Source organism: Anolis carolinensis, unplaced genomic scaffold (assembly GCF_035594765.1).
Source record: "Anolis carolinensis isolate JA03-04 unplaced genomic scaffold, rAnoCar3.1.pri scaffold_8, whole genome shotgun sequence".
Lineage (NCBI taxonomy): Eukaryota > Metazoa > Chordata > Lepidosauria > Squamata > Dactyloidae > Anolis > Anolis carolinensis.
In genome coordinates this window covers 3,500,482-3,528,400 of record NW_026943819.1, presented here as the reverse complement: position 1 = coordinate 3,528,400, position 27,919 = coordinate 3,500,482, and the positions used below count along the sequence as shown (strand labels likewise).

At 43.9% G+C, this 27,919-nt stretch overlaps 1 protein-coding gene across 1 annotated transcript in view; it reads left to right on the top strand.

The window, feature by feature from the left end:
* Window positions 1-27,919, top strand: part of zbtb16 (zinc finger and BTB domain containing 16) — a 211,558-nt gene that overhangs the window by 128,107 nt on the left and 55,532 nt on the right. Inside the window, exon 4 of the mRNA XM_062961416.1 lies at window positions 32-118. Coding sequence (XP_062817486.1) covers window positions 32-118 — 87 coding nt within the window. The remainder of the gene's footprint in view (window positions 1-31; window positions 119-27,919) is intronic.

Here is a 27,919-nt window from a genome sequence, read left to right as displayed (position 1 = left end):
TATGTCTTCTCTCTCTCTTTTGTTTCTCCAGCGGGTGCCAAAGCCTACGTCTGCGATCACTGTGGTGCACAGTTCTCTAAAGAAGACGCCCTTGAAACTCACCGGCAGACACACACTGGTAAATTATTGCTGTTGTTGTTATTTATACCCCACTTTTTTTTGCTCCAAAGCAGCTCCTTTCCATTGGAACCTATGCCCTGTTTTTCAAAACAGGGCCCTATTCCTACGGAAAAAGTGTCATTCCATGATCTCAGGTGGTTTTGATTTTGTGATGTGCCCCCCAAACTCTGTTATTAGCACCTATAAATCAATGGCATTGCAAGTTTCAGCCATGAAGTCCCATCTGAAAGAGGAGGAGGTGGTTTTGGAGAGGTCTCCAGTCTTCCAAATACCTCCTCCTCCTTGTCCCTGTCTCCAGAACGTTCCTTCACAAAAGGTCAAACTGGAGAAGGTCTAATGACCACTTTCATGCACTGAGCAGGTTGCCTCTTGCTACCTTGAGCAAAAGTGGTGTTGGAGCCAAATAGGACAATGCAAGGATGCTGAAATAAAGAGAGAGCATTGTTGTCTCCCAATTGAGAGCTCACGTGTGGCTTGTATATATGTCAAAGGGTGGGACTTCTGATAAAGACTTTGCTCAACGCCTCTTGCTCAAGGCAGTTGCTCAATTTCTGATGCCATCCTTGATCGATCGGATGATTTAATCTCACTCCCTGAGTTGCCACAATGTTCCCACCAGAAGGAGGCTTGGGTAGAGTTGCTTCACATCAGAGCGAGAGAAGAAGGAAGGAAGACTCACCTTCCTTGTACCATACTTTGTGAGTGGGCTCTCCTTGTTTGATGGCACCATCATTATCCTTTGTGGAAATGCAGTTATGCATGGTACAAATGTGTTAGTACGGTCTGCACCATAGGGAACTTATCCCCAAGGCCACCTGATCTTCTCAAGCAATGGGTGGAGAACCTCAACCATTGTGCCTGAATCTGACCCTCCTGGGTTTCCAAACTTTGTCTTCAAAGAGTAGCCTTTTTCTACTGTGGGAGTTTTCATAGTATACTTACTCGGTTATTTGCTTGCTTTATATCCTATCAATTGTGTACGGCCATTGGTGGCTTCCATGCCAATCCAGAACTGAATGTTCTCCACCTTGGAGTGTGAACTTTAAAGCTGGACTCCTACCTCCTCTTTTTGGAGATAGGATTTCAGCACCTCAAACAGCTCCTTTAAAGTTTGGGCCTGAACTAAAATCAGGTTGTTCTTGCCTTGATGACATGGAAACCAGTCAACACCATGGATACTTCAAGGAGATCTTGAATGTTTGCCTAGCCCTAAATGTTGCCTCCAGCTTCCTTTGCCCACTCGGAAGACAGCAAAGACTGAATGAGGAAGGAATGAGCGAGTTCCCTCCTGCACTGTATTAGGCCGAGCAAATCTCTTTAGTACTGATGAACCAATAAATGTCATTAAGGATGGAAGGTATGCATCCGCAGGTTGAAATTTAACACACTGGATGCTATCTCTGCTTTCAAGTGTTCAGCAGCTGTTTCGGCACTAGAGGATCTGACGGTAACTTGTATGCATGCTTACAGTGGATATTGGGGGCAACGTTCGAACCGGTGGGCAAAAGGGCAGGTGATGAATTGTGGAAAGATTTGTGACCTTCCTTCTCTTGAGCTGTTTGAGACCCGGAGCAGATAAAATGGCTTGTTACTAATACAAGTGGTAGCGTTTTGGTGAAGAGAAAGGTCTCTGAGATGTCGTCTCCCACAATGGCAAGAGATTAGTCCAATGACAGAGTCTGTGAGTTGCATGAAAACCCCTTCCAGATTTCAGTCCATAGCATCTCCCATAAAAACGACCTGGTGGCAGATGATGGGGAAGTCCTCCTTCCTTGTTCTTCTGGAGCCCATTGAGAACCTTTGTCAATCAGAGTCAACACTGTTTGGCTAGATGGACAAATAGGTTAAGCTAATACTTTTGTGCTCATGGTCAAGAGCCCATGAAGACGACATTGACATTTTGGCAGAAGAGGTGTCTAGCAAACGAGGAGGCACCTATTAGATGGGGGTGGCTCCAGAAGAGGGGCGGGGCTTCTTCCCATGTGCCGGAGACAGGGCTGAGCACCTGAGGCACCTATTAGGACACACAGGGGGCGGAGCTAGAGGAGTGGGCGTGGCTTCTTCCCAAGAGCCCGAGACAGGGCTGAGCATCTATACCTCTTCTGAGGTGCTTGTTGGGACACAGAGGGCGGAGCTAGTGAAGGGGGCGGGGCCTCCTTCCAAGAGCCTGAGACAGGGCTGAGCCTCTATACTTCTCCTGAGAGGCCTTTTAGGACTAAAGGGCGGGGCTAGGGGTGGGGGCGGGGCCTCTTCCCAAGAGCGTGAGACAGGGCTGAGCCTCTATTTTTCTCCTGAGAGGCCTTTTGGGACTAAAGGGTGGGGCTAGGGGTGGGGCCTCTTCCCAAGAGCCTCTGTATACCTCCCCTGAAGTGCTTGTTAGAACACGGGGGCGGGGTATAGAGGTTCAGCCCTGTCAGGCACTTGGGAAGAGGCCCCACCCCCTCCTCTAGCCCCGCCCCCTGTGTCCTGGCAGGCACTGCAGGACAGAGATAGAAGCTCAGCCCTGCCTCAGAGCTCGTAACTGCCCCCATCCCAGTCCTGGCCTCCCATTTGTGGCCCTGCCCACCTCCCCTCGCAGCCCTGCATCTTGGACTAGGGAGAGGCTCGGCCCTGCCCTCTTGAGCAGGAGCCACGCCCATCCCTCTAAGCCACACACCCCTTCCAGGGGGTGCTGAGTCATATTTTTTCTGGAAAGGGGGTGGCAGGCCAAGTAGTTTGGGAACCACTGGGCTAGATGGACAAATAGGTTAAGATAATACTTCTGTGCTCATAGTCAAGAACCCATAAAGACAACATTGACATTTTGGGAGAAGAGGTGTCTAGCAAGCAAGGAGGCTGCCCATTCTTTGAGGGCAAATTAGCATGGTGTTGGGTTCCTCCAGATATCTCAGGAACAATGACACATTTGCACAGGAATCACATTGTTAATGTGGGATTTGTGTATTGATAGTATTTAAATGCAATTTGTGCCATGCTTGTATTGCAACTGATTGCATCATCCAGAATGTACCATAGTGTGGAAAGAGTTAATTGCCAAGAAGCTATGGTGACCTTGATGTGTGGCTGGAACTAGGGAGTATCCAGACACAAGTGTTTGTGCATAACGATTGCGTTAGTTCAATTGAGTTCTGTCTGCCTAGAGTTTGAGTCAAGTTCTGTTGGAGAACAGAACAGTCCTGTGTTCGTCTGTCGTCTGCAAGTCTGTTTGTGTTAATTACTGCTGCATACAGTAAAACTTTGTAAATAGTTTTACCAACGTCTCCGAGTGTCTCTTCGTTCTGCGCTCCACTGCTTCCATCCGACTATTGCTGCGCTGCAAATACTCTGACACCCATGACATGTTAGGTGTGGAGAAAGGAATGCCCCCCTTCATAGTTACTCATCCCATTGTAAGTAGGCAATTTTGGAACAAATAAGAAGATCTTGGGCAAATGTAAACAACGGAGGGAGCAATAAATGAAGGGAGCAAAAGGGAAAGAAGCCACCTGGGAAATGTTGTGCATTTGTATCATTCAGCAAGGACTCGGCTCCTGGAAATAAAGTTGGAGAGCGTTTCTACTTATTGGATTTCAATGATGACCTTGGTTGGCAGGAGATGGGGAGGACGGCAGGTCAGGTGGGACCCCCGAGACAGATTAAGTATGTTTTGATTTAAAACTTTGGGACAGGAATGCCATCCGCCTGCCAAGAGGGCCGTGCCGGTGCCAGAGCTCCAAGGGTGACAGGAAAACGCCGGAATGGAGGGACCAAAATAGGTGGCTCTGGGTCAGCCTGACCCGAACGGAGCAGGTTTATCATTGCCTCCCCGAGTTGTAAACAAGGGCTTCTCAGTTTACATCTCATAAGAGTGTTGGATGGCCAAAAAGGGCCTCCCATTTGCCAAGAAATGGATAGCTTCCTCTGGCTGAGCGGGGCTGGAAATAGCCAAGAACAGCAAAACAGAGGAAGAAAATCCAGGCTTGCAGGCATTTTGGATGGAATACACCTGGAGGAAAACATAAGAGACCATGAGAATGCAATCTCCATATTTAAGATAACCAGATTTTTCCATGGGGAGCTAGCACAACTTCTGTGTAGGTTTTCGAGATTGGGAGAGATCTTGGATTTGTCTGGCTCGACAATGCTATTGTTGGATGGATTTGTAACTTGTTGAGAGATCAGACCCATGGGATGTTCTGTGACTATCTATATATATAAAAGGGTAATGAAATTTCAGCCTAGGACACAACAACAAAACTACACATCCCAGAAACACTAAACTTGGCAGCACAACCCCTCATCCATGCCTCTACGTTCATACAACAAAAAGAAAAGAAAAATAAAGTCCTAATTAGAGGTAGAGTAATAATTGTTTTTATCCAATTGCTGCCAGTTAGAAGGCTAAGCTCCACCCACTTGGTCTCCTAGCAACCCACTCAGCCCAGAGGACAGGCAGAGTTAGGCCTCACTTAGGCCTCTTCCACACTGCTTATAAAATACAGATTATCTGATTTTAACTGGATTATATGGCAGTGTAGACTCAAGGCCCTTCCACACAGCTATATAACCCATTTATAATGGACTTAATGTCAGGGGAAAACCTTTACCCTTTACCTTAACTACCACCAATTCCTCAATACTTTATTTCCCATACCACCAGACTTCGCCACAGCAATGCGTGGCCGGGCACAGCTAGTATTTACATAAAGCTCAAATTTAAGATAAGACTCTCCAACTCTGATCAAATCATTATTCTCATCTTCTTCAATGTCAATGTGCTTATGTATCCTTTTTATAATAATAGAGTGCAATAATACATGCAATAATAATAATAATAAATACAGGAAAATAATACAAGTAATAATAAATAGCGTAAAATAATAAATGCAATAATAATAATAATAAGATCAGAGTGAAATAATAAATGTATTAATAATAATAATAATAAAATAGAGTAAAATAAATGTAATAGTAGCAACAATAATAGAGAAAAATAATAAATGTAATACAGTAGAGTCTCACTTATCCAACATTCGCTTATCCAACGTTCTGGATTATCCAACTCATTTTTGTAGCCAATGTTTTCAATATACCATGATATTTTGGTGCAAAATTCGTAATACAGTAATTACTACGTAGCATTACTGCATATTGAACTAATTTTTCTTTCAAATTTGTTGTATAACATGATGTTTTTGGTGCTTAATTTGTAAAATCATAACCTAATTTGATGTTTAATAGGCTTCTCCTTAATCTCTCCTTATTATCTAACATATTCACTTATCCAACGTTCTGCTGGCCCGTTTATGTTGGATAAGTGAGACTCTACTGTAATACCAATAATAATAGAGAAGAATGATAAATGTACCATATATTCTCGAGTATAAGCTGACCCAAATATAAGCCAACCAGAGTATAAGCCGAGGGGGGCTTTTTCAGTCTTAAAAAAAGGGCTGAAAAACTAGGCAGTTTACAGTACTTTTTGCTACTTTAAGCAACAGTTGTCATAATATACCTCCCTAATGTTTTGGAGAGAGCTTTGACTCTGTAGGATCCACGCTGGTTGCCTTGGCTTTTCTCTTACCGAGAAGAGAGTATTGGCACCATACCTTGCCTGGAGTGGGAAGGGAAGGAGTAAAAAAAAAGGGAATGTATTATTTTCAAATTAAAAAGCAATGAATTCTGTCACTGCTGGCTGCTGGAAGCGTGCCTCTTGGTGTTGCATTTATACAGAGGTCGTATGTGCTCGTTTCTTTCTCTTGCCTTTTTCTGTAATAGCTGTTGACTTTCTTAAAGATATCAGAGGTGATGGGTGTAGGATTTCCTTGGCCGGGCCAAAGTATTTCACATGAGCCGGCGACTTATAGCAGAATGCTGCGTAAGGCCGGCCCCTCTCCCTTCTCCGCCGCTGTGCGCTTCTGTTTGTACAGTCAATACCCTGGCATGGATTTGCTCCTGACCTAATTTCACTCCCTGCTACGGCAGGGGCATGTGGGACGCCTAATATAGAGTTTATTTTCTTAGCCCATGGCTTCCTTGCCATGACACGGTTTGATTAGGAGGCTGAGCGGTTTGTGGATCTGGGCAAGTGGTTCTGAGGCACATTTAGTCAAGCCCAGCGAAGGAAAAGGACATTATAGGGAGCAGAACGTGGCATCGGAAGAGGCACAAGTTGGTCACCTTAAGCCCTGTTACTTCTGACCCAAACTGACCAGCATACTCACATCTAAGTCTAGAATTTCGTAGTTGAAATATTGATATACTCGTGCATAGGTAAAGGTAAAGGTTTCCCCTGACATTAAGTCCAGTTGTGACCGACTCTAGGGGTTGATGCTCATCTCCATTTCTAAGCCGGAGAGCCGGCGTTGTCCGTAGACACCTCCAAGTTCATGTGGCCATAGGCATGACTGCATGGAGCGCTGTTGCCTTCCCGCCAGAGCGGTACCTAATGATCTACTCACATTTGCATGTTTTCTTATATATATATATATATATATATATATATATATATAGAAAGGTAAAGGTTTCCCCTGACATTAAGTCCAGTTGTGACCGACTCTAGGGGTTGATGCTCATCTCCATTTCTAAGCCGAAGAGCTGGCGTTGTCCGTAGACACCTCCAAGTTCATGTGGCCATAGGCATGACTGCATGGAGCGCTGTTGCCTTCCCGCCAGAGCGGTACCTATTGATCTACTCACATTTGCATGTTTTCTTATATATATATATATATAGAGGGAAAGGTAAAGGTTTCCCCTGACATTAAGTCCAGTTGTGACCGATTCTGGGGATTGGTGCTCATCTCCATTTCTAAGCCGAAGAGCCGGCGTTGTCCGTAGACACCTCCAAGTTCATGTGGCCATAGGCATGACTGCATGGAGTGCTGTTGCCTTCCCGCCAGAGCGGTACCTATTGATCTACTCACATTTGCATGTTTTCTTATATATCTATATATATAAAAGGATAATGGTGTCGTTCCACCGGGCAAAACAACAAAACTAAAAGCCCCCCAACCTAGAAAATTGACAACACAACCCCTCGTCCACGTCTCTATGTTCTTACGCTCAACAAAGGATCCCCCCCCCCTCAAACAGGGAAACACCCACTCTTTGAAGGTCCAACCCCGTTCGGTAATCATCACTCTCTCATCTCAAAATGCAAAATAAAGAGCAAAGGAATTCCATCCAGGAAACTATCAGGGCCACCTAACACCTCCCAACAAAGGATCCCCCCCCCCCAACACACGGAACCACCTAAAAAAAGCCACAGCAACACATGGCCGGGCACAGCTAGTATATATATATATATATAGAGGTAAAGGTAAAGGTTTCCCCTGACATTAAGTCCAGTTGTGACCGATTCTGGGGATTGGTGCTCATCTCTATTTCTAAGCCGAAGAGCCGGCGTTGTCCATAGACATCTCCAGGTCACATGGCTGGCATGACTGCATGAATGGGAAATAGAAAACTGTGCAAAGATATTGCGGTAAAATGTGTGCTTTTACGAATTTGAAAGCTCTATGTGCTTTGAAGGAACTACGCACTTTGATCAGCTATTAAGGGAAGGAGATCAAAGTACAGTAGACTCTCAGTTAACTGGCACTCTGTAAAATGGTAAATGTAAAGGTTTTCCCCTGACGTTAAGTCCAGTTGTGACCGACTCTGGGGGTTGGTGCTCATCTCCATTTCTAAGCCGAAGAGCCGGCGTTATCTGTAGACACCTCCAAGGTCATGTGGCCACTGGCATGACTGCATGGAGCGCCGTTACCTTCCCGCCGGAGCGGTACCTATTGATCTACTCACATTTGCATGTTTTCGAACTGCCCCACTTCCCATCTTTCCACCTAATGAGCCTGAGAGGAACAGATAGGAGATGATCGTAGAACTTCAAGGAACTCAAAAAGTGAGATATGTTTCTCCAAATAGCTCGGACCCAAGCCATGTTGGGCTTTATAGACCACCCTAAGATCCTTGAAGGAGCTCTCCAAGGTGCTAGATCCAGCACCTTGGACATCTCATTTGTAGTCTGGACTCATGTGTAACTATGCACACAGATGAGAGATGGAAGAAGGCACCCTTAGAATGGAAATTGCAGGTGATATCTCCCAAAAAGACCAAAGTTGAGGTTGTGTCCAGACTATCAACCTCAACTTTGGTCATTCTGGGAAGGAACTGTCTGCATGATCTCATTCTGTCTTTATGAAACGGATTCAAGCTCTGGAAACTGGAAGGCAACTTTGTATTTTCTCTTTCTTTTGGAGCTCCGACGCTTTCGGCACGGCCATTTGACTTCCTTCTGGCCTCCTAACTGCACCCAAACAGCAGAGAGGACTTAATAAAAGCGATGCGTAACCGCGACATGAAAAGCTATCAATTGTCTTCTGTTTCGCCCTCCCCTCCCCTCCTTTCCTGGGATGTTGGTAGCGTTTTGATTTAAGAGTTGGCCAAACACAAGGGTCTATTTTATCCAGCGTTTACAGGCCTCGGGGCTGTTATTCTTCCAAATTTAATAGCATTGAAATTGCAGGGTTTGTGATAATTTGCTCATCACTTTCGGCGCTCCCATTGATGTTTATTGTCAGCGGGATGGAATCTCGATCGGATTCACTTAGATAACATGTCTGTTAAACATTTAGATAATTGTGGCATCATTAAGTTGTCACATTATTTTAGAGATTCAAAACAGTATTGTGGTAAGTGGAGGTAAAGGGAGGGGAAAGGCACCGGAAGGGAGGAAGGAGGAGAGAGAAAGAGTCCTTATCCACTTTATAGTGGTTGCAAGATATTGTACATACCGTATATACTCAAGTATAAGCCGACCCGAATATAAGCCGAGGCACCTAATTTTACCATAAAAAACTGGGAAAACTTTGACTCCAGTATAAGCCGAGGGTGGTAAATTTCAGAAATAAAAACCAATAAAATTACATTAATTGAGGCATCAGTAGGTTAAATGCTTTTGAATATTTACATCAAGCTCTAATTTCAGATAAGACTGTCCAACTCTGATTAAATCATTCTTCTCATCTTCTTCAATGTAAATGTGCTTATGTATCCTTTTAATAATAATAGAGTAAAATAACACATGCAATAATAATAATAATAATAAATACAGGAAAATAATACATGTAATAATACAGTAGAGTCTCGCTTATCCAACGTAAACGGGCCGGCACAAGGTTGGATAAGCGAATGTGTGGGATAATAAGGAGAGATTAAGGGAAAGCCTATTAAACATCAAATTAGGTTATGATTTTACAAATTAAGCACCAAAACATCATGTTATACAACAAATTTGACAGAAAAAGTAGTTCAACACACAGCAATGCTATGTAGTAATTACTATAATTTATCACCAAAATATCATGATGTATTGAAAATATTGACTACAAAAATGCATTGGATAATCCAGAACGTTGTATAAGTGAGTGTTGGATAAGTGAGACTCTTATACAAAAATAAAGTTATTATTATTATTATTATTATTATTATTATTATTATTATTATTATTATGCAAGTTATGCAATCACAACACTGTTATTCCGAGTTCCGAGTCCCTTTGGAGAGATGGGGTGGGATACAAAAATAAAGTTGCTGCTATTATTATTATTATTATTATTATTATTATTATTATTATTATTATTATGCAAGTTATGCAATCACAACACTGTTATTCCGAGTTCCGAGTCCCTTCGGAGAGATGGGGTGGGATACAAAAATAAAGTTGTTGTTGTTGTTGTTGTTATTATTATTATTATTATTATTATGCAAGTTATGCAATCGCAACACTGTTATTCCGAGTTCCGAGTCCCTTTGGAGAGATGGGGTGGGATACAAAAATAAAGTTGCTGCTATTATTATTATTATTATTATTATTATTATTATTATTATTATTATTATGCAAGTTATGCAATCACAACACTGTTATTCCGAGTTCCGAGTCCCTTCGGAGAGATGGGGTGGGATACAAAAATAAAGTTGCTGCTATTATTATTATTATTATTATTATTATTATTATTATTATGCAAGTTATGCAATTGCAACACCGTTATTCCACTTTAACTGCCACGGTCGCATGGTCGGGAATTCTAATTTTCAATCCCAGTTTCTCCATTTGTATAGGAAACAGGGAGCGCAACTCATAGGAAGCTCTTTGTTCTAATAATCTCAGAAATGGAGAGGCTGGAAAAGTTTCCTTTTGGGGAACATGGCTGTTCTGTTGAGAAAAAGTAACTTTTGGAGGGGGGAAGGGGGGGGGGAGGAAAACCAAAAGGACATCCCGGCCTCCACATCCTGCTGGAGCTAATTCCATATTTTAATGATGTGTTGCGTGAAGACGCATTTCCTCTCCATCTGCCTCGTATCTCCTGAGGCTCCGTTCGGCCACAGAATTGTGGCAATAAAAGGGAAAACTTCTCACTCAGTCCACTTTCTCCGCAAAACGTCCAGTTCGAAAGGCTTCTGCTTTGTTTCTGCCCCACTGCAATCCAGGACCATCATCCCTGGTTGTTTATCTTTTCTCAAATTTTCTTTTCCCCCCTTAACCCCAAAAGCTTTAATAGGGACAGAAAAAACATTAAATATTTGAAAGGTGAGAAACAGGTTTCCTGATAGCTATCATTCCTTTGGAAGGATAACAGACAAATGAGAATTTTGTACAAATTGCAGATGAATTGTTGTTTTTTGGTGGCAGAGATATTAGGATAGTCATAGCGTAGTATTACTGTATATACTCGAGTATAAGCCTAGTTTTTCAGCCCTTTTTTAAGACTGAAAAAGTCCCCCTCGGCTTATACTCGGGTGCGGGTCCTGGTTGGCTTGTATTTGGGTCAGCTTATACTCGAGAATATATGGTACATTTATTATTTTTCCCTATTATTATTGGTATTATTACATTTATTATTTTACTCTATTATTATTACATTTATTATTTTTCTCTGCAACGGATGGGTTTCCTACTCAGGCATTTAGTCTGATCTGTACCAAATTTCCAAAATGCGGAAGTTTCCAACACAGGAAGCCCAATGGGTTCAGCACCTTGGATAGTTCCAATAATGTTCATACTGAAATCTGGAGTATATTCACCGTCGTATTATAAGCAACTGCAAAGGATTCCCAAAATACCTCACAATCTTGAGGGTGCCTGCCACAGATGTGGGCGAAACGTCAGGAGAGAATGCTTCTGGAACATGGCCATACTGTTCAGCCCCTTGGAGAGTTCCAATAATGTTCATACTGAAATCTGGAGTATATTCACCGTCGTATTATAAGCAACTGCAAAGGATTCCCAAAATACCTCACAATCTTGAGGGTGCCTGCCACAGATGTGGGCGAAACGTCAGGAGAGAATGCTTCTGGAACATGGCCATACTGTTCAGCCCCTTGGAGAGTTCCAATAAGGTTCATACTGAAATCTGGAGTACATTCACCGTCTTATTATAAGCAACTGCAAAGGATTCCCAAAATACCTCACAACCTCTGAGGATGCCTGCCACAGATGTGGGTGAAACATCAGGAGAGAATGCTTCTGGAACATGGCCATATGGTTCAGCACCTTGGAGAGTTCCGATAAGGTTCATACTGAAATCGGGAATATATTCACCATCATATTATAAGCAACTGCAAAGGATTCCCAAAATACGTCACAACCTCTGAGGATGCCTGCCACAGATGTGGGTAAAACGTCAGGAGAGAATGCTTCTGGAACATGGCCATATGGTTCAGCACCTTGGAGAGTTCCGATAAGGTTCATACTGAAATCTGGAGTATATTCACTTTCATATTATAAGCAACTGCAAAGGATTCCCAAAATACCTCACAATCTCTGAGGATGCCTGCCACAGATGTGGGTGAAACGTCAGGAGAGAATGCTTCTGGAACATGGCCATACTGCTCGGAAAACATACAACAACCTTGTGATCCCAGCCATGAAAGCTTTCGACAACATAATTCCCAAAATACTGAGATTTCCAACATGCTGAACCCTCTCCGTCCGACTCAATAGGTTCAGCACCTTGGAGAGTTCTGATAAGGTTCGTACTAAAACCCGAAGCAAGTTCTTCTCCTCCTCTCTTTGTTTCCCTGCCTTCTCCTTCTCTCTTTTTTCCCTTTTTCTCTAACCATCCTCCTCACCCAAACACAACAAACGGCAGTTCCCTTCCCCAAAGCAACCTCCGACTTTCTATTATGGCTTCACAGGGCTCTGGAGAGTTTTAAGATAGCAGCTTGATTAAGCTTGTGGGGAAAATACTATCAGCATGCAACTCCGCAGACGGAGATAATGTACTGTTGGCATTAAGTATGTTTAAGGGTAATTATCGCTCTCCCTATTCATTCCGGTTGCAGGGAATGCTGTGCTTTGCTGATCCTATAAAGCAGGGATCCTCAAACTTTTTAAGTGGAGGGCCGGTTCATGGTCCCTCGGGCTGTTGAGGGGCCAAATTATCATTTGAAAAAAAATATGAACAAATTCCTATGCACACTGCACATGTCTTATTTGTAGTTAAAAAAAAAACTCACAACAACAACTATTTATTTATTTACTACATTTATACCCCACCCTCTCTCACCCTGAAGGGGACTCAGAGCAACTTACAAGTTGTATGTACATACAATCTATATATATAAAAGAGTGATGGCATCACGGCGACCCACAAAACAACAAAACTACAGGCCCCCCAACCTCGACATTTGACAACACAACCCATCATCCACGGCTCTAGGTTGATACAACAAAAAGAAAAGAAAAATAAAGTCCTAATTAGAGAGAGAGGAATAATTGTTTTTATCCAATTGCTGCCAGTTACAAGGCTAAGTTCCGCCCACTTGGTATCCTAGCAACCTACTCAGCCCAGGGGACAGGCACAGTTAGGCCTCACTTAGGCCTTTTCCACAGATTATCTGATTTTCACTGGATTATATGACAGTGTAGACTCAAGGCCCTTCCACACAGCTATATTACCCATTTATAATCTTATATTATCTGCTTTGCACTGGATTATCTTGACTCCACACTACCATATAATCCACTTCAGTGTGGATTGTATACAGCTGTGAAGAAGGGGCCTCATATAATCCAGTTCTAAGCAGATAATATAATATTATAAATATATGTACATACAATATATTATATTATTGGCATAGCACAATATTAACATTATATATTACTATATTGTCCTATACCACTACCATAATATTATTAGTAATATTACATTTAATATATAATGTATAATTAATATTATTATATTGCATAATTATTAGTATTTTTATATTGTATGACATTATAATATTAGTATCAATATTATATGTATACACAATATATTCAATTATTACCATAGCACAATATTAATAAATGATAGAACAATACAATATTTAAAAATAAAAACAATTTTAACCAACATAAACCTATCAGGAATTCAATGGGAAGTGTGGTCCTGCTTCTGGCCAATGAGATAGTCAAGTTAAGTAGGATTGTTGGTATTGTGTGCCTTCAAGTCATTTCAGACTTTGGGCAAGGCGAAGTCTAAAACTGAGGGTCTTAGTTTGGGGACTCCTGCTATAAAGTGAAGGAAGAAAAGGTTGGGAATCCAGAGCAAAAGGCAGGATGAAACATCATTGTGTATCCATCTCCCACCTCTCAGTTACCTATGGATTTAGGAGGCAGTCCTTAGACATTTAATCACTCTGTATATGGATGATCCAAGCCTTGGCCATCCTTTTATTTCCCTTCAAGCGGGTACAGTGTCAACCCTGCCGCCTTGTAACAGAACCTTCCCAACATACTTGAACTTGGGCCATCGATGTGTTTACCGAGGAACAGAAAGTACCCGAGCGAGTGTCTCTTTTTGGAAAGCCTCCGTTCCATAATCGGAACCGTATGACTTGCCGCTGAAATATGTTGCTGTGTGTTTTGGCTGCGGATCGGGAAGCGGAATGCTTTGCGAGCTTTTCTCCTCCGGCCCAAGAAAACACGGCCCCTCGGATAAAAGGCCAAAGCGGCCCGCTGGCGTCTCTTTTTGCCTGTCAGCCTCAAGTGCCAAATTCCAGGCCTTCCATTTGCGGCTTGAAAGCTTCCTGGGGAAAATAGGGTTTAGATGTCGGCACCAAGCAAAGGGGTTCTGGGCTCCGTATTGACATCGTGGCCAAATGTAAACAGCTACACCATTGGCATAAGGAGGGTTCAAAATGTCCTGGTTCCTGATCTCTGTGCCCAACTGGAATGCAATGGGAAGAATATACCGTATATACTCGAGTATAAGCCGACCCGAATATAAGCCGAGGCACCTAATTTTACCACAAAAAAAAACTGGGAAAACATTGACTCCAGTATAAGCCGAGGGTGGTACATTTCAGAAATAAAAATAGATACCAATAAAATTACATGAATTGAGGCATCAGTAGGTTAAATGTTTTTGAATATTTACATAAAGCTCAAATTTGAGATAAGACTGTCCAACTCTGATCAAATCATTATTCTCATCTTCTTCAATGTAAATATGCTTATGTATCCTTTTAATAATAATAGAGTAAAATAATACATGTAATAATAATAATACATACATACATACAGGAAAATAATACAAGTAATAACCAGTGGCGAAGTGTGTTAAAGCACTGAGCTGCTGAACTTGCGGACTGAAAGGTGCCAGGTTCAAATCCTGGGAGCGGAATGAGCACCCGCTGTTAGCCCCAGCTCCTGCCAACCTAGCAGTTCAAAAACATGCCAATGTGAGTAGATCAATAGGTACTGCTCTGGCGGGAAGGTAACGGCATGCCATGCAGTCATGCCGGCCACATGAACTGGAGATGACTATGGACAACGGGCCCCTGGTGGCACAGTGTGTTAAAGTCCTGAGCTGCTGAACTTGCGGACCAAAAGGTCCCAGATTCAAATCCCGGGAGCGGAATGAGCGCCCGCTGTTAGCCCCAGCTCCTGCCAACCTAGCAGTTCGAAAACATGCCAATGTGAGTAGATTAATAGATACTGCTCCAGCGGGAAGGTAACGGTGCTCCATGCAGTCATGCTGGCCACATGACCTTGGAGGTGTCTACGGACAACGCAGGCTCTTTGGCTTAGAAATGGAGATGAGCACCAACCCCCAGAGTTGGACACGACTGGACTTAACATCAGGGGAAACCTTTACCTTTACCTAATAATAAATAGAGTAAAATAATAAATGCAATAATAATAAGACCAGTGTGAAATAATAAATGTATTATTATTAATAATAAAAATAGAGTAAAATATATGTAATAGTAGCAATAATAATAGAGAAAAATAATAAATGTACCATATCTTCTCGAGTATACGCTGACCCAAATATAAGCCAACCAGGTCCCTCACCCGAGTATAAGCCGAGGGGGGCTTTTTCAGTCTTAAAAAAGGGCTGAAAAACTAGGCTTATACTCGAGTATATACAGTAACACCTTGGGCTGATTGTCAGTCATTTCTATCAGGGTTGGGAGGTCTACATTTGGAGATGTTGGGATGCATTGGCCAAAAGCTTGTGTTACTGTCCTGGGAAAAACTGAAGCTACAAATCCAATTGAAATGAGGAAGGTGCCTTATGGGGAGTCTGGTCTGTTTAGCTGTGGTATGGGCAAAGTCCCCAAGTGTTTTGGACTTCAACTCCCACCATTCTTAACAGCCTCAGACCCTTTCCTTTCAGTGATTCTCAACCTGGGGGTTGGGACCCCTTGGGGGAGTCAAGTGGGGGCTTCAGAAGGGTTGATGAAGACCATCATGGTCTTAGGCAGCCCCTTGGCAGACAAGGCTGAAGATTTCTCCACCTGTCCTTCGGACCAATTCTGTCGTTGGTGGGCTTCAAGGGGCTCTTTGATTGTAGGTGAACTGTAAATCCTAACTACAACTCCCAAAGGTCAAAGTCTATTTCTCCCCAAAGTCCACCAGTGGACACATTTGGGCATATTGAGTATTTGAGCCAAGTTCGGTCCAGATCCATCATTGTTTTGAGTCCACAGTGCTTTCTGAATGTAGGTGAACTACAACTCCTAAACTCAAGGTCAATGAGTTTAACCCTTCCAATAATTTTCGGTTGTCATGGGAATTCTGTGAGAGTTCTAGTTTGGTTCAATTCGTTGTCGAAGGCTTTCATGACCGGGATTTTTTTTTCTCGTGTCAGGAGCAACCGGAGTTGCGTCTGGAGTGAAAGAATTGGCCGTCTGCAAGGACGTTGCCCAGGGGACATTGCCCGGATGTTTTGATGTTTTACCATCCTTGTGGGAGGCTTCTCTCATGTCCCCCCCATGGAGCTGGAGCTGAAAGAGGGAGCTCATCCGCGCTCTCCCCGGGTGGGATTCGAACCTGGCAGCTTTCAGGTCAGCAACCCAACCTTCAAGTCACAAGGCTTTTATCCCCTAGGCCACCGGAGGCTCCATGGCCGGGATCACAGGGTTGTTGTATGTTGCCAATGCTATTTTGCACTTTATTGTCCATTTCTACCAGCACATTCTGTTCTGGATTTTATGAATTAGTCTCCTGTTTTAATATTGTATGTTTTTCGTATGCTTCTTGCCGATTTTAACTATTGTTTTATTGCTATTGATGTTTTACTGGTATAATTGTTTTATAGTCGTGTTACTGATATTGATTGTTTTATCAGGCTAGGCCCCATGTAAGCCGCCCCGAGTCGCTTCGGGGAGATGGGGCGGGGTATAAAAATAAAGTTATTATTATTTTATTGTGACACAGCAAACAAGATAGATATGCTGGATTTCATATCACAAAATCACAAGTCGAACACTTCCCAAGTGTCTAGGATTGTGTGATGTATTTTCGGATGATGCGCGCAGATCCCAGCAGGGTGGCCTTTTGCAGTTGGCAGATCGTAATTTTGTCAGTGTCTATTGTTTCCAAATGCCGGCTGAGATCTTTTGGCACGGCACCCAGTGTGCCCATCACCATCGGGACCACCTGCACTGGTTTCTGCCAGAGTCTTTGAAGTTCAATCTTGAGGTCTTGATAGCGGCTGAGTTTTTCCTGTTGTTTTTCGTCAATAATAATAATAATAATAATAATAATAATAATAATAATAATAGTTATTATTATTATTTTCCGAGCTGTATGGCCATGTTCCAGAAGCATTCTCTCCTAATGTTTCGCCCACATCTATGGCAGGCATCCTCAAAACCTCACAACCTCTGAGGATGCCTGCCATAGATGTGGGCGAAACGTCAGGAGAGAATACTTCTAGAACATGGCCATACAGCCCGGAAAACAAACCACAACCCTTGGTTCAATTCCATCGCTGGTGGAGTCCAGAATGCTCTTTGATTGTAGGTGAACTATAAATCCCAGCAACTACAGCTCCCAACCCCAGCAGTATTCAAATTTGGGCGTATCGGGTATTTGTGCCAAATTTGGGGCAGTGAGTGAAAATACATCCCGCATGTCAGATATTATTTACATTACGATCCAGGAGCAAAATGTCAGTTAGGAAGTTAGGAAGTCGCAACGAAAATAATTTTATAGTTGGGGGTCATCACAACATGAGGAAAGTTGGGAGCTACTCTTCTAGTGTCGATGCATCCTAGGACTCTTCGGGTTTCCTAGGAAATGCCACATTTTCGCTCCTTTCCATCTTTGGGAGCCTTTGGCCATTTTCCGCCGTCAGCGGCTCCGGAGCAAGTTGTCTCTCTCAAGCTGTGTTTGCATTGCATTGCCGGGGTGAGTTAAGGTTATCCCTTCCATCCCTGAGCATTTCTTGGCTCTTGCGGGTTTCAAAGCATCCTCCGCCGCCGCGCGTTCCCCCTCCTCCCCAATTCCAGGATATCTAAACACAGAGTTCCTTTGTGTGACTGTAATGTTGTGTGACAGCATTTGAAATCTGAATCCGAGCACACATTCCCAAAACGGTGGAATCTCCCCGGCTTTGAGAAAGAGAGAGAGAGACATCGCAACCTTATACATTTTTTAACGTTAGCTGCTTCCAAGACCTCATGTTTCAGGGCTGGAGTAAGTGTGGGATTGCATGTTTTCCTTGCAAAATAAATAAGAAGGGGGAGAAAAAATGTGCAAGATCTCCGAATCTATATTTAAAACGCACACACCAACCCAGGGCTGGGGTTTAATTTCTCCTTTTGCAAATACTATTTAGACGAGGAGGAGAAAAGCCCTCTCGCGCTAAGCTACAGAAAACCTTTCTTGTCCTTTAATTCTAGATGAAGGGGATTAGTGTGAACATATTTAGCCTCTGACCTTCAGACAAAGGCATTATCAAATTTAGTGGCCAAGTGGGTCTCCATTTAACTGAACCGGTTCAGGATCTCGGCATACTTTTTCTTCCCAGCTTTCTGAAGGATGGGGCAAAGTTCAGAAATCCATTGTTGGCACAGGAGGCCTGTCTTCAGGTTTAGATTCAGATTTGAAATGGCTGTCGAGGGTTTTTTTTTTTTTGGAGGGGGACATCATTGGGGTGAAAGAGGGTTTTGTGTTGTTGTTGCAGGGTCGGAGGGCCAAGAATCGTGAGATTTGGGGAAGCAAGTCCAGCAAAACCAAGCCATTGTGGCCTTCGGAGATCAGGCTCCTGTATTGGGTCTTCTCCCACACAATGCGTCCGTTGTTTGTCGATGTGATTCCGCCATTGCAATTGTGCCTCCTCACATTTATTTTGGGTGTCATGATTTGAGCCATTTATTTATTTATGTACAGTATTTATATCCCGCCCTTCTTTCTCACCCCGAAAGGGACTCAGGGCGGATCATAATGCACATATACATGGCAAACATTCAATGCCATTAGACACACGACATATAGACACAAAGGCAATTTAACATGAGGGTCCGCTAGATTCCTGCCACAGGGAGAGCTGCCGCTTCACTGTCCACTTGTGACACCGAGTCCTTGGTGGAGTACTTCCTCATTCTTGGAGATTTTATGGTGTTGTAAATTAGTTAAATTAGCCTCCCTGCATAAAGTGGTACCTACATTTCCTACTTGACTGACACAACTGTTCTTCGGCCGCATAGGTCAACAGCAAGCTAGACTATTAATGGTCGAGAGCTTACTCTGACCCGGGCTGGCTCGAACTCATGACCTCTCATGATTCCTGCGACAGGAAGAGCTGCCGCTTCACTGTCCACTTGTGACACTGAGTCCTTGATGGAGTACTTCCTCATTCTTGAAGATTTTATGGTGTTATAAATTAGTTAAATTAGCCTCCCTGCATAAAGCAGTACCTACATTTCCTACTTGACTGCTACAACTGTTCTTTGGCTGCATAGGTCAACAGCAAGCTAGACTATTAATGGTCGGGAGCTTACTCCGACCCAGGCTGACTCGAACTCATGATCTCTCCGTCAGTAGTGATTTATTGCAGCTGCGCCACAGCCTGGTCCCAGCCATCCAAGTGGAAGCAAGGAATTGGCAGTGTGGCGCCTTAGCGCAATTGTGCAATAGAGTAACTGATCCACAAAAGCATAGCCAACGTGTTGTGTGCCATCATACTGGGCTCACATTGTAGAGAGTGGCATGAGTGTGGTCTTAGTGTATCTATCCAACAAGAGCATAGCCATCATGCACTGTGACACCTAGACCAAGGTTTAGCCTTGCCAAACTCTTTGGTCCATCTTTTAGTTTCCTTCTTGGCTTCTTGACATTACCAAAACACAGGGTCACATTGTAGAAAGTGACATGGCACAATTCAGCGATGGCACCAGTGTGCTCTTAACGTATCCAACTGGCACCATCCGCTGCACCAAGACACATCCCATCCTTTGGGGAACTTTCTTAGCTTAATGTTAGCAAATTCTGCAGACCGTAGTTTTGCTTTCAGGTGAGAGCAGCATAGCTCCAGAACGCAATTGTACTCATAGCATACCCAACCTGCAAGACAGTAGTCACCATGTACTTTGCCGTTTGGGTTAAGACATACACAGTCTTTTGGAGACATTATTAGCTCACTTTAAGCAAACTCTTCATACTATCTGTTTATTTCTGAGTTATAGCCGTGTGATGCCATAATGCAGTTGCGCTCTTAAGTGTATCTGACCCACAAAAGCTTAGCCAACCTGTGCCGAGAGATGCCCATCACTGTTATTATTAGCTCACTTTTAGCAAACTCTTTGGACCGTTGTGTCAGAACTCCAGGATTGCAACACAATTGTGTTTGGAATGTACAAGGGCAAACTTGGGTCCTCCAGGTGTTTTGGACTCCAACTCCCACAATTCCTAACAGCCTACCGGCTGTTAGGAATTGTGGGAGTTGGAGTCCAAAACACCTGGAGGACCCAAATTTGCTCATGACTGCTTTAGATCATGTTTTGCTTCCTTCTTGGCTTCTTTAGTTTACTTTGAGCAAACTCTTCGGACCGTCTTTTGCTTCCTTCGTGCCAAAACTCCAGGATTGCAACACAATTAAAATGCACAAGGGCAAACTTGGGCCCTCCAGGTGTTTTGGACTCCAACTCCCACAATTCCTAACAGTCAAGGTTTGCTCATGGCTGCTTTAGATCATGTTTTGCTTCCTTCTTGGCTTCTTTAGTTTACTTTGAGTAAACTCTTCAGACCGTCTTTTGCTTCCTTTGTGCCAAAACTCCAGGATTGCAACACAATTAAAATGCACAAGGGCAAACTTGGGCCCTCCAGGTGTTTTGGACTCCAACTCCCACAATTCTGCGTTGGATAATCCAGAACATTGGATAACCGAATGTTGGATAACTGAGGTTCTACTGTAATATGAAATAATTACTATGGTAGAATAATACAGAACAATGGAATCTCTAAATCCAGGACAGTAAGTAAAGAGCAACATTCTGAAAGCAGGGAAATTGGGAATTCCACAAAGGAAAGAATCAGGGCCAGCTAATACCTCCCAAAAAAGGATTCTTCCAAAGCCATGTTCCAGAAGTATTTTCTCCTGACGTTTCGCCCACATCTATGGCAGGCATCCTCAGAGGTTGTGAGGTATGGAGAAACTAAGCAAGGAAGGTTTATATATATCTATGGAAAGTCCAGGGCAGGGGTCCCCAAACTAAGGCCCGGGGGCCGGATGAGGCCCTCCAAGGTCATTTACCTGGCCCCCGCCCTCAGTTTTATAATATAATATTTTATATCAGTTTTAATAATATAATATAATGTATATACATATAATATTGATAATAATCTTAATATTATCTTACAATATAATACTAATAGTAATACCATATAATAATATTAATTATATGGTATATATTACATATTATATAATAGTATAGTGGTATAGTTCAATATAGTAATATATAATGCTAATATTGTGTTATGCTAATAATATAATATATTGTTTGTACATACAGCTGCTCTGAGTCCCCTTCGGAGTGAGAAGGGTGGGATATAAATGTAGTAAATAAATGCAGTAAATAAATAAATAATTTTAGACTTAGGCTCGGCCAAAGTTTGACATGACTTGAAGGCACACAACAACAACAACAACAACAATCCTAATTAACTTGACTATCTCATTGGCCAGTAGCAGGACCACACTTTTCATTGAAATCCTAATAGGTTTATGTTGGTTAAAATTGTTTTCATTTTAAAATATTGTATTCTTTTGTTGTTGTTGTTGTTGTTGTTGCACTACAAATAAGACATGTGCAGTATGCATAGGAATGTGTTTGTATTTTTTTTTTCAAATGATAATTTGGCCCCTCAACAGTCTGAAGGATTGTGGACCGGCCCTCTGCTTAAAAAGTTTGGGGACCCCTGGTCCAGGGTGTCTTTGGACCACTTTTTGCTGAAACAGAGGTTCACGTTGCAGGGAGAGGGAAGGGGCACAAAGACCATCCGGAGATCCAAAGCCGGCCTCTCTATAGAAAAGAGCGGTGAGAAAGAGGCAGTGGTCAAGGGCCCCTCTCCCTCCCCGGCCATTCTCTCCTCCTCCCTGTCCATCGTAAACTATTCCAACAACTGACCGTCCGCTGGAATGCCCGAGAGGGGCCTCTCTTAAGCCGGTGTCCACTTACAGTTCATCTCGCACAAACCCCGACCGCGGGGCCAAAGGCAGCCAGCTCCGGCCTCCTGGTATGTGATTGATTATCTGGTATTTATGCCATTGAGGAGTTTTCAGCGGCTGAAGGTCAAAGGGTCATCTCGTGTGTCCTGCTGCAAATCCGCTTCCTTTTGTACAGTGAGGGCTGGGTGAGCAGGCACACAAAAACCACCTTTTTTCTCCTCCTTGGGAAACCGGGGAGGGGGCCGCGGGGGACGAGGGGGACGGGGCCGTGTCAATGATTTTCTTCTTGTTCTCTCCCCCACCCAGCCCTCCTTGAATGGTGTCCTTTTAAGACAACCTAAAGAACTTTTAATTAAAAGTAGCAGGTTCGGCTTACCTTTGCTGGGGCTCAACCCGCCCGGACCCTTGAAACTTAAGTTTTAATTTTTCTTCTTCTCTTCCTCCTCCTCTTCCTCCAACCCATCTCCTCCATAATGAACGAGTTTGGTTTTAATTAAAGCTCGGCCTCAAACATATATCTATGGAAGTATACAGCTGGAAGTGTTTAACGGAAGGTGCCATGGCTCGGCCCATAAGAAGGAGATTTGCAGCCCTGGCATCTCTTGGTTTTACAGGGTTTTTTTGTGTCAGGAGCAACCTGAGTTGCTTCTGGAGTGAGAGAATTGGCCATCTGCAAGGACGTTGCCCAGGGCACGCCCGGATGTTTTTTTTGATGTTTTACCATCCTTGTGGGAGGCTTCTCTCATGTCCCCGCATGGAGCTGGAGCTGATCGAGGGAGCTCATCCGCGCTCTCCCCGGGTGGGATTCGAACCTGGTTTTACAGTGAAACGTAAAAAGGAAAGTATGCCATATAATATAGTATAAAGTAATAGATATATAAGTTCTATATTTGTAATGTAATATCTATATTTACAAAAATGTAACGTGTGTATTTCCCATGGAGTAAACAACAAAACCACTGAACCAAATCACACCAAATTTGGCCACAAAAGACATAGTCATCCAATCTATGTCTTTCAATCAAAAAAATCTAGAAAAATAAAGTCAAAATAATAGAAAAACCCCAATTGCTTACCAACTTGAATACCGCTGAACAGCCTTGCAGCTTCAAAGCCAGGCTGCTTCCTAACCAGAGGGATCCTCCATTGACCAGCTTGATTAGCACTGAACAGCCTTGCTAAAGAAGCGGATTATGGTATCATACTAACATCAGTCTAAACTGGATTTGGATGGAATTGGAGGTAGATCATAGCCCCGTCCCTGTAAAATCTCTCACGTCTACTAGTAGTATAAGTAGCAATGTATACTCTACTTAAGGTGTACAATTTGGCAACACTTACAAAGGTGTTACAGAAAAACTAATCCAGTTTCTAGTTTTAGTTCCAGGTTTGACGAATAGAAATCTTATTGTCGACAATAATAATCTCACCGTTGAATCGAGTTAATTAACAGTTCTTAACATACAAATGTACAATTTGGCAATCATTCACATAAGTCTTAAAGTAAAACTGTTACAGTCTCTAGTTCAGTTGCAGTTTTGCCAAATCGAATAAATGAAAACCAAACAAAATTTTACTGCCGCCTCGATAATGTTCTCAAGTGTTACTGGATGGCTTATGTTCTGCATCAGAAACTAGATACTAGATGATGTGTTCTATCCAATGCAGTTTTCTGAATCACTCTCTCAAATAACCAAACTGAATCTAAAGTTGACCAAAAACTGATTTTTTTTGGTAGCAATGTTGGAGAGTGGTCCCTGGTCAAAAAAAGGTTGGGAACCTCTGAGTTACACAAACAAAGACAAAGGCTGCGGAATGAGAACCAATGCCAGCAAGCCTACTCCCATTGTCCCATTGGGTGCATTTCCGCAGTGGAATGGATGCCGTTAGACTCCACTTTGGGATCCTATGGGATTCTGGGATCTGTAGTTTGGTGAGGCAGCATTACCAGTTCGATTATAGAATCATAGAGTTGGAAGAGACCTCGTGGGCCATCCAGTCCAACCCCATTCTACCAAGAAGGAGGAAAATCACATTCAAAGCACTCCCAACAGAGGGCCATCCAGCGTCTGCTTAAAAGCCTCCAAAGAAGGAGCCTCCAACACACTCCGAGGCAGAGAGTTCCACTGCTGAACAGTGAGGAAGTTTTTCCTCATGTTCAGGTGGAAACTCTTTTTTTCCTGTAGTTTGAAACCGTTGTTCCGCATCCTAGTCTCTAGGGCAGCAGAAAACACTTCCCCTCATATATGTATACAAAGCTATCATGTCTCCTTTCTCTCAGCCTTCTCTTCTGCAGGCTAAATGGGCCCAGCTCTTTAAGCCGCTCCTCATAGGGATTGTTCTCCAGACCCTTGATCATTTTAGTTGCCCTCCTCCGGACACGTTCCAGCTTGTCAACATCTCCCTTCAATTGCAGTGCCCAGAATTGGACGCAGTGTGATTCCTGGTGTGGTCTGACCACAGTCCTTGAGAAACTGCATCTCCCAGGGTCCCGTAGCATTGAGTTAAACTCAAGCTGCCTTGTTAGTAGAGCCGTAGATGCCTCTAGGAAGCAAAGAGCGCTTCCTTCCCCCCCCCTCCCTTCAAGGTCAAGCTCAGACCTTTTTAAATCAACACATATCAAAGGCTCATTAGCAAAGCATGGCTGTTAAATTGAGATATTAACTTTTGTCAAGCGCACACACTTCTTCCTTCGGGGAGGGGAGGGGGTGTCGACGGGATGCGGGGATGTTCTGTAACTCTCTTTCCCCGTTTTTATTGTTATTATTATTATTATTGAGGCCCAAGGCGGCCGCATCTGCCTGCCGTAGAGACTGTAAAAATTAAAAAGCAACACAAATCACAGGGAGAGAATAGCCGTAAATCCAGCAATAAGAATTTGAAATTAAAATGTTTTCAGGGGGCTTTTTATATTCCGCCGAACATGAAAGGAGCGCGTTTGCGGGCCGGCTGCAATAAAGCGCCTGCTCCTAATCGCCTCTCCGTTCCCGTCTCCCTCTCTTTCCAACTCCTTCTTCATCATAATCGTTCTTCCTTGGGCGATGGCCCCCAAAAAGCACAATAAAGCATCAGTAAACTGATGATCGGAGGCAATGATGGCGGAAGAGGCTTCTGGGAAGGCAGTGTGCGACTCGGAGAGAATAAATGGGAGTTGGCATCCTGGAACGAACCCTTTGAACCACTGGTTCCCAATCTTTTTTGACCAGGGACCACTTTGACAATGGACTACTTGTCCAGGGACAGCTTTGACCAGGAACCACTTCGATCTTGGACTACTTGACCAGGGACCACTTTGATCAGGGACTATTCTGACCAGGGACCACTTGGCCAGGGACTGGGAGTTTACAATTCTATGGTCCAGTTGTTCCTAAACTTGGTCTTCTGTGTGTTTTGGACCTCGGCTCCTGGAATCCGTGGTTGCTTCTCAAGGCAGTTGAGTTGGTTGGGTCCAAAACACCTGGAAGACTAGTTTGAGGATCACTGTAGTAGACGGAGGGCACAGATGGCCATCCAACTTGGTCTTCTGTGTGTTTTGGACCTCGGCTCCTGGAATCCTTGGTCGCTGCTCTATGCAGTTGAGGCTGTTGGGAGTTGAAGTCCAAAACTCTTGGAAGATTAGAGTTTGAGGATCACTGTGGTAGATGGAGGGCACAAAGTGGAGTGGAAGAAGAAATCTTTGGAGATAACTCCATCTTTTGCACCTATCTCCGTAAATCCAAAACTAATAGCGATGATATTCGTGTATCCTTTTAGTGGCTTGTTTTGTGGCCTTTCCTTTCACCAGGGACAGCTTTCACTAGGGACCACTTTGACCATGGACCACTTGACCAGGGACAGCTTTGACCAAGGACCACTTTGAGCATGGACCACTTGATCAGGAACCACTTTGATCATGGACCACTTGACCAGGGACAGCTTTGACGATGGATCACTTTGATCATGGACCACTTGATTAGGGACCACTTTGACTAGGAACCACTTTGATCATGGACCACTTGACAGGGACAGCTTTGACCAGGGACCACTCTGACCAGGGACCACTTGACCAGGGACAGCTTTGACCAAGGACCACTTTGACCATGGACCACTTGACCAGGGACAGCTTTGACCAAGGACCACTTTGAGCATGGACCACTTGATCAGGAACCACTTTGATCATGGACCACTTGACCAGGGACAGCTTTGACGATGGATCACTTTGATCATGGACCACTTGATTAGGGACCACTTTGACTAGGAACCACTTTGATCATGGACCACTTGACAGGGACAGCTTTGACCAAGGACCACTTTGATCATGGACCACTTGATTAGGGACCACTTTGACTAGGAACCACTTTGATCATGGACCACTTGACAGGGACAGCTTTGACCAGGGACCACTCTGACCAGGGACCACTTGACCAGGGACAGCTTTCACCAGTGATAGCTTTCACCAGGGACAGCTTTGACCAAGGACCACTTTGACCAGTGGCCACTTTGACCAGGGACCACTTGATCACGGACCACTCTGACCATGGACCACTTTGACCAGGGACAGCTTTCACCAGGAACCACTTTGACCAAGGACCACTTTGACTAGGGACCACTGGTACTACCGGCTGTTAGGAATTGTGGAAGTTCAAGTCCAAAATACCTGGAGTGCTGAAGTTTGTCCATATCTGATCTACACTGTAGGATTAATGCACTTTGGCACCACTTGGACTGCCATAACTCATGGCTACGAATCAAGGGATCTGGAGCAACCAAGTGGTGCCAAAATGCATTAATCCTAGAGTGTAGATGCATTCTCAGGCAGGCCTAAGACACCAAAACAGGAGGTTTTGGGAAGAAGAGCCTGGGCTGGGAACTTGTCCTGCCCGGTCCCTTTGGAGGAGCCAACCGGGCTGGCTCTAATCCCATATGTCATTTTTATGTCTCCCTGATGAGCGGAGAAGAGGCCGGGTCCCTTTGTCCGCACTGGGCAGCCCTCGGAGAGGTGAGAAAGGGATCCGGCCCTTTTGCCGGGGCTCAAAGGCAGCGCCGAAGATTAGGGACGCAGAGGTCGAGGGAAGAGAGTGTGACTAACGCGGCCGGTCATTCAGATACGGGACCACATTGTTCCCCAAAGTCCAGATGGCCCTTGGAATAAATCAGCCGAGACAGAAACAGCCGTCCAGTTGGGGAGAATGTTTGTTCAAGCGCCTTCGGAGAAAGACATAACCCAGGGCCCGGCTTTGAGTAATGACCATCAGCCTGGATTCGGGAACGATGCCTGCCTCTCCGATACCTCTTCATCCTGAGATGGGATCCAACTTTCAGGGCTTCTTGATTCATAGAAACGAAAGTTCATCCAAAGAAGCCGAGGGGCCAAATCTCACTTGCTCTGTTAACGGATCCGTTTGCCTCTGGCTGTTTGAACGCGCTGGGATATCTCTGAGAAAAATCATCCTCATCAAACAAATCTGTATGGCTTCCCAGAGACGCTAATTGCTGCCCGGATCAATGCCGTCTTTTGGAAAGAGCCTTTGAAGCCGGTATGGAATGACGGGCGGGTCCAAGAAAAGACCCGAGACAAATGGTGGATTCATTAGTCTTGTGCAAAACTCTCTAATTTTTCGTTCTTCGGCTCTTCGCTCTCTCTTTTATGGATCCGACTCCAATGACTACGCAGATCCCTACCCTTACAGCACTTCATAAGATGCCTCTATACCAGGACTGAGCAAACTTGGGCCTTCGATGTGTTTTGGACTCCAACTCCCACCATTCCTAATAGCCTCAGGCCCTTTTCTTTTCCCCCTCAGCCGCTTAAGCGGCTGAGGGGGAAAAGGAAGGGGCCTGAGGCTGTTAGGAATGGTGGGAGTTGGAGTCCAAAACACCTCGAAGGCCCAAGTTTG